The sequence below is a fragment of the Hemitrygon akajei genome, chromosome 3, assembly GCF_048418815.1.
Source record: "Hemitrygon akajei chromosome 3, sHemAka1.3, whole genome shotgun sequence".
Lineage (NCBI taxonomy): Eukaryota > Metazoa > Chordata > Chondrichthyes > Myliobatiformes > Dasyatidae > Hemitrygon > Hemitrygon akajei.
The window spans coordinates 153,378,227-153,390,250 of NC_133126.1; the positions used below are offsets into that span (position 1 = coordinate 153,378,227).

The 12,024-nt window shown below is 34.4% G+C and overlaps 1 protein-coding gene across 9 annotated transcripts in view; it reads left to right on the forward strand.

The window, feature by feature from the left end:
* nlgn1 (neuroligin 1) overlaps nt 1-11,774 on the forward strand; it is a 627,813-nt gene extending 616,039 nt beyond the window's left edge. For all 9 annotated transcript variants that reach the window (XM_073041086.1, XM_073041087.1, XM_073041085.1 and 6 more), the window contains 2 exons: nt 1,698-2,487; nt 5,387-11,774. In XM_073041086.1, the coding sequence (XP_072897187.1) occupies nt 1,698-2,487; nt 5,387-6,206 (1,610 nt within the window). In that variant the 3' untranslated portion in view covers nt 6,207-11,774. The remainder of the gene's footprint in view (nt 1-1,697; nt 2,488-5,386) is intronic.
* The last annotated feature ends 250 nt before the right edge of the window (nt 11,775-12,024 follow it).

Here is a 12,024-nt window from a genome sequence, read left to right on the forward strand (position 1 = left end):
TCACTGTCTGATTGAGTAATCTTAAATATATTTTATGCCTGCACAGTGCTGAAAGTGCTGCAAAAGTGCCAAGACCAAATTTTTCATGATTATATTTTTGATGACTTATTGAAAGCTGATTTATGAATTGAACTCCACTTAAGCCATTGCAAAGGAATTCATTGATGCACTGATCAATTTGTCTATTTTGTTTTAAATACTTCATCTTCCTTCAGTTATCATCTATCACGCTGATGCACAGAACCATTGTCACATGATACAAAAATAGAGTTAAAAGATCTGAAGTTGCTTCGTCGTTTTATCCTAAAATATAGATTGCAGTTTAGTGCTTTAGTAGTTTTCTGAAATGAAAACATTTATATTATGTAGTTCAAAATATTTTACAATTAGTCCAGTAAATGTGAATTATTTATTTTTTGAAACTGAAAATCAAAAATAAATTTCTGAAATGTTCTCCTTTCATGTGTTTAATGTGATGGTGGCTTGCAAGGCTCAAAATAATTCTATTGGTTTTCTCTTTGTTAAAATATATCCTCAGTAGAAGGCAATATTATATTCTTTAAAGTGTTAAGAATTTTCTGTTTGTTTTGTATTTTAAAATTAGTCCACAAATATGATGTGGTTATACTTGAAAACACTTTGAATTAAAGAGAGTATCATTCAGTTTCTGGGCAATCCATTAAATTGGCAGTTTAGTGTAGTCTCCTGTGGAGAATTTTTTAACTAAAATGTGAGTTTGTTGGGAAAAGAATGTAGAACGCCTCACTGCAAACTGAAGTCTTGAAGTTTTGCTAAAATTCTGTAGTGGCCAACATATAAAATAACATAAAATATTGTTTATTTTTACCATTAAATACTGTGATGTATAATGCCCTAATGCATTTTATGGTTGACTTTTAAGCAGTTGTTTAAGCAGAATATCTTATTGTTTTTCATTTTTTCACTGTTTATAAATTATAATTCATAATAGTTTAAATTACCTTGCAAACAGTTATAATGATTGAGAAACTTTACTGTCTCTGTAATTATTTACCAGAAAAGATTAGACAATGAAGTTGCTACTTAATGTTGTAGGCTGTAGATCCTGTTAATTCAAAATATTAAGTGGAAAAAGAATGAAGATATAAAAGTCACGAACTTGCAAAGAGAAAAGATAGGTGTCCTCTATGGAGGATTCCATGTTTGGAATATGTTACATTATAATTGAAAGCTGTGTTCTTTGGTGAAATAGGATGTTTGTGTGCATGATGAAGACAGACATGTATTATAATATGTATTAATAAATATACTTAAGTAGCAGTGAACATGGGACATTTTGCTCAGTAATTCCTAGAATGAACAGCCATGCCATTAAAATTACAGTGAATTTACCAGCTGTAATTTTGGCTAGAAATTAGATAGTGACCCTCAGATATTAAATTAATTCATCAAGTAATCCAAAGGTGGATGCAAAATTGAGTGTAAAGAATGATCAAACATAGATAATTAAAAGTACATTTATTTTCTTTTAGTTATTCTCAGGTGCTATGACCAGTTAATTAAGTCATTATGGAATTTTGAGTTCTGAAAAGCATAATACTTTTTTGAACCAGTTTGATAATCAAATGCCACCTCTAGTGCTCATTAAGGTGTAACAATGATATGTTATCAGAAACTTTGATGACTTTCTTAGTACCCCTTGTGATATCTGTCCACAGGCCTTTTTCAGAGAGCAATAGCACAAAGTGGTACTGCTTTGTCCAGCTGGGCAGTCAGCTATCAGCCAGCAAAGTTCGCAAGGCAGTTGGCCACAAAAGTTGGCTGCAACATGACAGATACCATTGGCTTGATTGAATGTTTACGTTCTAAACAGTACAAGGAACTGGTTGAACAAGACATACAGCCTGCAAGATACCATATTGCCTTTGGACCAGTCATTGATGGAGATGTTATACCAGATGACCCTCAGATTCTAATGGAACAGGGTGAATTCCTTAACTATGACATCATGCTGGGAGTAAATCAAGGTGAGGGATATAAATTTGTTGAAAACATAGTGGACAACGAGGATGGTGTTTCAGCCAGTGATTTCGACTTTGCTGTATCTAATTTTGTGGATAACTTGTATGGTTATCCTGAAGGCAAGGATGTCCTAAGGGAGACCATCAAATTCATGTACACAGATTGGGCGGACCGACATAATCCAGAAACACGGAGGAAAACATTGTTGGCTTTGTTTACTGACCACCAGTGGGTGGCACCAGCAGTGGCTACAGCTGACCTACATTCAGGGTTTGGTTCACCTACTTTCTTCTATGCCTTTTACCATCACTGCCAGAGTGACATGATGCCAGCTTGGGCTGATGCATCTCATGGAGATGAAATTCCTTATGTGTTTGGGGTTCCAATGATTGGTGCTACTGAACTTTTCCCATGTAATTTCTCCAAAAATGATGTCATGCTAAGTGCTGTTGTGATGACCTACTGGACCAACTTTGCAAAAACAGGGTAAGTCATGGGTAAGAATTATAATACTACAAAATTGCTTATTTATAAATTTTGCTGTTAAACTCCATGTGTATAATGCATCTATCCTCTGTCTGGATATTTGCTTTTAAATTTAGAGACCACTACATTCACATTTTGATTGCATTTGGATATGTTGGATATATTCCTGATAAGTTACTACTAAGGAAATTACTAATTTAAATAAAATAAGTCTAAAAGCAAAATAGCATTCCCTATATTTTCTTGTTAAATATTTCCCAAAATATTTTCATAACATTTTAGATAAAGCCTTCTCCATCTGAAGTACTCACCACAGCTGTTTTATACATTCCCAGCAAGAACATAGAAAACAAAATATATGAAAATGAACTGAGTATGGGTTAATGTATACAGTTTAAGTGCAAAAGAAATTAAATTAAAATAAACAAATATTTATCTTAATATGTCAAAAGTAGCCTTATAACCAAAACTAGTTGACTTTGTAATAATTCTTATAGCATAGAGGGAGGCCATTCAGCCCAATGTGCTTGTGCTAGCTTTTTGATAGAACCATCTGATTAATTCAGATCCTTCTTGTCTTCTACTAGTTGTACAGATTTTATTTGAAGTTTATGCAAGTTCATTTCTGAATAATACATTTTTCTTAGCTTGTGCCACATTTTTGTTTGGTGTTTTCCAGATTACAGCATCTGCTCAGATGTAAGAAAATGTTTCCTCATGCTAACTTTGGTTCTTTCGATAAACACTTTAAATCTACTGTATCTTTCCTAATTTCTGATCCCTTTTCCTAGGAGAATAAGTTTCTTCTTATTTGGTCCATCAAAACCATTTAATATCTTAAATATCTCTATTAAATCTCTTTCCCAGTTCAGTAATTCGGCTGAAGCCTAACCATTGCTTTATAAAGAATCAACGTAGTTTATTTGCTTTAAACTGCCTCATCTATAAAGCAAAGGATCTCATAAGTTTTCATTTTCAGCCTGTGTGTACAGATGATCCCCTGCATTCCTTTGCACATGTATCAAGAAATGTGAATTGAAAAAAATGTGTTAATTGATTTACATTCTTTACATAAATTCCTTAAAAGCAATTTTTTATTTTGTCCCAGATTTCACATCCCAAATCTACATTAAAGGTGAATTTTCATTCCCCAAGCTGCTGTAATACAGGGGTCACCTGACCTCACTGTTCCTGACCACCTTCAAAATTGTACCAATTATGTAAATTGTTCTCTTTGTTCTTCCAAACAAAATGTGTTACTTCACTTCCTTCTGCATTAAATTTCAAATCAGCCACGTTTACCCAATGTAACTATTTATTACTATGTTTTCATTGTTTGTTATATTTTGAAAAACAAATACTTTAAAATTGTAATTATACACTTTAAAGTAAATTCAAATTATAGATTTTAATAAAGAATAACATTTGTTCTATCATAAGCCTTAATAAGGTACTGTTGACACTTCCCTCTTTTGTGAAACTAAACATTCATCACCACTTTCTAATTCTCAGCTGGTTTTGTATCCCAAGCTTGGAATTTTGCTAACATCCTTTTTGTGATAGCATTCTTATTTGAAAGCCCAAGTTATCACATTACCCTTTTTGTCCTTTACTGCAACATTAACGTATCTGTGTAGACTTGATTGGCCTGTACTTTTTCAAATGCCAATTAATATTCTCCAGGCTTATTGTTTCCAAATGTTTTCTCAAAGCCGATAATCACTAAACTGGCCTATGCTCACCATGGTTAGCCTCTTATAGAACAGAGAACATTACAGCAAAGTACAGGCACTGATTGATGCCATTAATGCCACCTATCTATCCAAGAAAGATTGAAACACTGTAGTTCTAGACAAGGAACTCACATCCTTTCTTCAAAAATGTAGGATTCATGCCACCCCTCTGGGTGGCTTTCCTGCTTCAAAGACCTCAATTTTCAATTAATTCCTCTTCATTTTTATCTATTTAGATATTATTTTTGCCTTTTCTACTGTTACGGTAGATTCTGCACTCTAGAGAAAGATGCCATAATGTTTAAAACTTACTTGGCTTTCATTCTTTATGTTATTTTAATATTTTGCCTTCCAAGGGGTTTTGCCTGCAGTTCCTTCACATTAATTCCCTAGAATCATTTCCAATTTTGTTTACTTGATAATTGACCAAGAAAGTTTCATGCCATTTTTTAAGAATTCTTTCCCCCTGTCACTATTCAAGTCCATATCAGCGTGTGTAATCTTTAAGTCCTTCTATAGTTTTCCAATAAATTTGTCTGTCTTCTTTCTTCTCACTATTTGGTGACCTCTGGTACATAAAATAATAGCTTCTTTCTTGTTCCTCATTTAAATCCAGTAAGAATTTGTTCTTAATTCTTAGCTACAGCATTTTCCATTGCCTTCAATAATTTTGAACGTTATTCCTTCTGTATCTTACCTGACTATCTTATACTCAGAAATATTATGTTACCAGTCCTCTTGTTCTTTCTACCATGTCTCTAATTTCACCATCAAGTGGTCCCTATAGCAACCGCTGCTTGCAACTTAGTTGTCTTATCTGCAATGTTCCTTGCATTTACAACTGCATTGTTAATCTTAAATAGTTTTGGCTTTGCCCTTTGGCTGATCTCAATTTAAAGCTATAGAGGGAATTTTACATTTATGTGCTAACAAAAGTGTAAAGTATGAATACAAATAGAATTTCCACAAAAAAGATAATTTTATTTCTCTATTGCTATTTATCTCCTAATCAATCAGTTCTATAAAATGAGTCAGAATCTTCAAAACAGGGAAGATATACAATATATGTAAAACTTGTAACAGACTATCTTGCAAAAATGTGATTTTTGTGTTTTTTTAATGTGATTCCTTCATGACCTGTAAAATCCAAATTTATTCCCCCACAGTGACCCAAATCAACCAGTTCCTCAGGATACTAAATTTATCCACACCAAGCCAAATCGTTTTGAAGAAGTTGCCTGGTCAAGGTATTCCCAGAAAGATCAACTTTACCTGCACATTGGATTGAAACCACGTGTTAAGGAGCATTATAGAGCTAATAAAGTCAACTTATGGTTGGAGCTGGTTCCTCATTTACATAGCTTGAATGACATTTCCCAGTATACTTCTACAACCACAAAGGTCCCATCAGAGATTACAATCAGACCATCAAAGAAGTGGTCTGTTACCACTAAACGTCCCGTGACATCAGTCTTTCCTACTGTCAAACAGGATGACCAGAAGCATTCAGCTGGTCCTTTCTTGGTTGATCAAAGGGACTATTCAACAGAGTTAAGCGTTACTATTGCTGTTGGAGCTTCCTTATTGTTTTTAAATATCCTTGCCTTTGCAGCATTGTATTATAAGAAAGACAAAAGGAGGCATGATGTTCATCGAAGATGCAGCCCTCAACGTAACACCACTAATGACCTAACTCATTCACAAGAAGAAGAAATTATGTCCCTGCAGATGAAGCACACTGATCACGAATGCGATTCCATCCATCCACATGAGGTTGTTCTGCGGACAGCCTGTCCTCCGGATTATACATTAGCAATGAGGCGATCTCCGGATGATATCCCTTTAATGACACCGAAGACCATTTCAATGATTCCAAATACCTTACCAGGAATGCAGCCTCTCCACACGTTCAACACATTTACTGGGGGACAAAACAACACCCTTCCGCACCCTCATCCCCATTCACATTCAACAACTAGGGTATAGCCAAGCAAGGATTTGAAGAAAAAAGAGCGGTCAGAGAAGTGTGAGATTGCAAGTGAAGATCATATTTGAATTGGTGTTCATGGAGCATGACCATTACTAAATTAAAAGAGGAAACAATGTGAGGTAATCATCTCCACTACAGTTGGAAATATTCCTTAAAGGCAAGTAAGTTTTGAACCCATCTGATCAATTTTAAAAATTCTCATAGATGGCAATATTTTGAAGTTCTCTTGGGAAAGGAGAAATACTTTTCTCTGAAGACTTTGAACTATGAGTTCTGCTTGGGTGCCAAAAGTAATGTTGTCCAGTTAGGCATGTGTGGCACTATTGAGGAAGGATTTCAAACAATAACATTGAAGACTGCACAAATGCACAAGGAGTAAATTCCTAGAATGAAACAAATTCTGTCTATTTTCTTTTTGGAACAGTGCCATTCTTCAAATTTGCATATGAAGTGTACATTAAGTACATGCTATTAAGTTTTGTGTAGAGTATTCATGCACAAGGATATGACTGCTTTCTTTCAATAAGACAGAAGAATAAACCAATTACTGCCATGAACAGCTTTTTGCAAAGTGCTTTCAACACAATTTCGGCCTACATGCGACAGGACATTTTTAGCACGAAACGCATGATTATTTATCTGCTTGGTGACTGTGCTGCTCAGTAAGCTGTGAAAAGGACATACTTTGCTTCCCCATTCAAATTAGTATTAAAAAAGCTTCCTTCATCAAATGACAAATTGCGGAAGAAGTTGATGCAAATCCAATCAATAAGTTCTTGGTAGTTTCAATAAAACAGATCAAAGAAAGTAGTTTTGTACAAAATGTGCTAGAATAATTGTTGAAGTAAACACAGTTATACACTCTAGAAAAGGGAATTTTCAGTGTTGTAATTCTTCTTCATCAGATTCTGTCCCTTTTCTAATGCTATTTAGTGCCAGATTATCAAACAGATCTGCAGTAAGAGGAATCTTATTTCTTGTCATTCACTAGTATCCTTGATTATGTTTATTCAGAAAAGATGTGCTATTGAGCAATGAGACCCTATGCCAAAATAAATAAAGGTTTAAGTAAAGAAGTAAAGACAGCTTCAAAGTTAATTTTATTAATACAGTATATAGGTTGATCAGGTTTTCTCAGAATGCAAATACAATGCGAAGGGTATTATGTTCCATTGCAATCCAGGATAGTGATGTTATTCAATTATTCTGCAATAACATTAGCATAAAGCATACAGCAAAATATCAGAATATTATATAAGATCCTTTTATCAATTAGTTATTTTAATTGAAAGTTTACAACCTGTTCAATATAATGTTACCATGTAGCATTGATTGGATATGACACCACTGTCACTTTTAGGAGAATATCAAAATTGCCAGAAGGACTGTAGCCAATTATTTTAATGAATGACTTACAGCATTTGATTTTGTTAAGCATGCCTAAAAGCACTTATTATTTCACTAAAATTATGTTAAAGTAAAATTAATTTTTGCACCTTTCTACAATATTAGAGCCATAGAGTCATTCCCCTGCAGCTGAAACATAGACCTCCATACCCCTTGCATCCATGTATTCATCTAAACTTCTATTAAATGTTGAAATCGAGCCTGCATCCACCACTTCTGCTAGCAGCTAGATCCACACTCTCACCACCCCTTGAATGAAAACCCTCCATCTCATGTTCCCCTTAAACATTTCACCTTTTGCCTTAACCAATGACCTCTAGTTCTACGCTCACCCAACCTCAGCTGACAAAGCCTACTTACATTTATTCTAACTAAATCCCTTATAATTTTATATACCTCTATTAAATCTAACCTCATTCTCCTACACTCCAGGGAATAAAGTCCTGACCTATTCAACTTTTCCCTATAACTCAGCTCCTCAATTCCTGCAAACATCCTTGTAAATCTTCTCTGTACTCTTTCAATCTTATTAATAGCTTTCTTGTAGGTAGGTGACCAGAACTGCACACAATACTCCAAATTAGACCTCACCAATGTCTAATACAATTTTGACTTAACATCCCAGCTCCTGTTCTCAGTATTTTGATTCATGAAAGCCAATGTGCCAAAGCCTCTCTTTATGACCCTATCAACCTGTGATACCACTTTCAAGGAATATGGATCTGTATTCCCAGATCCCTTTGTTTTTCCATACTTCTCAGTGCCCTATCCTTCTCTGTTTCAGAATCAGGTTTAATATCTCTGGCATATTGTGAAATTTGTTGTTTTTGTGGCAGCAGTATTTACATAATACTAAACTTTATATGTTAGGATAAGAAGTATATATAAAAATAAATAAGTAGTGCAAAAAGATGGAAAAATACTGAGATAGTGTTCATGGGTTCAGTGCCCATTCAGAACTCTGAAGGTAGAAGGGAAGAAGCTGTTCCTGAAACATTGGGTGTCTTCAGGCACCTGCATCTCCCCCCTTGATGGTAGCAATGAGAATAGGGTATGTCATGGGTGATGGGGTCCTTAATGATGGATGCCGCCTTTTTGAGGAATCGCTTTTTGAAGCAGCCCTTGATGCTGGGGAGGCAAATGCTCAAGTGATCTTGTGCAGTGGCCCCTCCTTTCCAGACATGATGAAACCAGTTAGAATGCTCTCCATGGTACATCTGTAAAAGTTAGTGAGTTTATTAAGTCCTGCACTGGTTTGTTTTCCCAACATACAACACCTCACACCTGTCTGCATTAAATTCCATTTGCCATTTTTCAGCCCATTTTTTCAGCTGGTCCAGATCCAACAGGAAGCTTTGGTAGCCTTCCTCGCTGCCCACTACGACCCCAATTTTAGTACCCTCAGAGAGTGGTGAGAGGTGGAATGAGCTGCCAGTGGAAGTATTGAATGCAGGTTTGATTTCAACACTTAAGAGAAGCTTGGATAAGTATAGTACATGGATGGGAGGGGTATGGAGTGTTATGATCCGGATGCAGGTCAACGGGACTAGCCAGAATAATAGATCAGCACGGAGAAGGTGAGTGGAAGGGCCTGTTTCTGTGCTGTAGTTCTCTATGACTTTATGACTAATATTTTAGAAAGGGGCAATTAATTGTGGGTTTCTTTATATTACGGTCATTGAATTACTCCTGAACATCTGCACCACATATACAATCAGTATGTAACCGATTTCATTTGGTTCACCATAAATCATACAAACCTAAATGAAATCAATTAAAGTAACTTAGTGCTGCATACATATTTGCTCTTTGTTAAACTATTGTCTAATAAAAACAAATATCAAATACTTGTTTGGAATTAATATACTGAAGAAAGCTTCTTATTAATATATTGAAGATAAATGAGTAATTGAAAGAAATTTCTCCAAATAGATTTGGGATTTGTGAGGTAATTTTTAATGTGAATGGATAATGCTCACTAATTAATTGATATAATGTTAAAATCTCAATTTTTTTTAGTTTTATTGTTTCCCTAGATTCTTAACAATTAATTAATTCTCAGATAAAGGACTGAAAAGTGTAATTAATTTCATTAAGTGATTTTGTTTTAGAAAGATGTCACTAGACCTTTTTTGTTTGCCTAGGTTTGCATTTGGTAACAACATGCTCAGTTGATTTGAAGTAAATTTAAGATTAGGGAACAGAAATATTCTTTATTGTGCTGTGCTTTCTGTAAATTATTTACCTTATAATCGCTGTAACTTTATTGCGCATTGCTTTTATCGTGTTGAATATCAAAACGCAGTACAATTACTGCTTGCTTAAAGACATTAGAACTGTAATCACCTGTAAAAATGTTTTCTTTATATTTTATTTACAAAGAAATGTTCAGTTCTGTTTCTTCTCAAGGAACCTCAACATGAGAAATCTACATATTTTGTAAATATTTCAAAATGCGCAATTCCTTTGACATTCAGTATGGACATGCTATGTATGAAATCAGACACTGATGTAAGATTCTTGGAAGAATGATTGGAATGGGAATGAACACTTAAAAACTTTGAAATATTTTATTCCAATTTTATAACTTAATAATTTTATTAATTTGAATTTTTCATTAAATTACAAGTTATTATCATGAACGTAAACAGAATTTATGATGTATTGCAGCTTTAATTGTTGTAAGAAAGCAGATCATGAGATTTATTTCGTGTATTTTACATGAATATTGTGACACAATTGGGGAAATTAAAATAATAGGCTGTCAAAAGTGCCCTGATACTTTGTTGCTTGTAAACTGTTACTCCTGTGCTGTTTGAGGTAATTTATCCTTTTCATTTTCCAGTGATAATTTGTATTTGAGTATTGCTACTTAATATAAGCAGCATTAGATAGTTTGACCGAATGGTTCTTCTTGTGGAACATTTGCCAAAAAACATTTGAGTACTGAAGTGCACAAAGATTATTTGTTCAGGATCCTTTCACATCCAGAGTTCATAGCCAATATGTCTTTATATGTTTTTGTCATCAAATATTTCCCTGCCATTTGTCACAAGCAAATAGAATTATTTCTTTTACTTGCAAAGGCTTAATAGCCTCAAACAACTGTAAAATTGTGTCTGAACAACGACTAAAGAATTTCTTAATATCATTAATAAATATCATATTTTTTAACTTCTCCAGGCTGTTCCTCATTGTTCACCAGTCTCTTGCTACTCTGTGACGGAGTCCCTTTTAGATTTTTTTTAGTCAGACTAAATTCTTTCCCAGAATTTTAAGCAGGTTTTACTTTAGCTTTAGAAGATGTTTATTTTCTACTTAATATGCAATAAATCTTTCTAATATTCTGTCTCCATTGAAATGGCAATTCCCACTGAAGTATTGAGCAATGTATAGCAGTATATCCTCACAACCTTCTGGCATTTTGCATCAAATGGTGATTAGTCATCTGCACGTATGTGTAGCAAATATCAGCAGCCTATCTGATTATGGATCAGAGCTAACCCAAATCTTTTTCTCAACTCAAACAAAAATGCAAATACAAGGAAAATATGCCAATAGCAGCCACTGATTATTAGGAACATGAACCCTGGTGAAGTTTGCAGCACACCTAACACACTCTCTCTCTCCCTTTCTCTCTCTCTCTCCTTTCAAACAAATTAGTCCCAACCTACACCACTGACTGGCAGTGTTATTCCAAGGGATTCAGAGAGTTCTCTGAGGATAGATCTCAAGAGGAATTTTAAATATTACATTGAGGCAGCAAGGGATGATCTTCTGACATGTGATTCAAATGCATCATTGCAACAATATTGCGAGCATTCTACTCTAAGTTCCAGGCTGGCAATTTGTTCTATACTCTCACTTGATTTCCTTTTCCATGGAAGCCAGAGGAAATTCTTCATATTGTACTTCTGACCCGAAGTGCATGTTGACCGAATTCAAACATGAGATTAAAAAATGCACAAATTTCCAGTCCCATATTGAACAACTTTCCACTATAAGAGCACATTAGAAACCTAAAACTTTTTATGAACAGATGTTATTGTGTATCCAGTGGTTCTATAAGTTGATGTCTTTGCTAATGCTGCCAAGCCTGATAAACAGTGCAGTTTAAAACTCTGTACCGTATTATACTGTCAGTTTACAGTGTTTATATCTGTATATAGTTTTATTATTGTATAAATAAAATTTCTAAAAATAATAATTTGAAGCTTCATCTTTTGTTTAGTACAGATGTGCGTGACTGTAGGCTTTTTATTGGATATTAACAACACCTTTCAAGGCAAACCTTTATACTATTGACTCCTTCATCAAAAGAAACTTGAGTTATACTTGTAAAATAATGATGAAACAATATGCATCACTTCATGCTTTTACTTCATCTTTATTACCCAATACAATGTC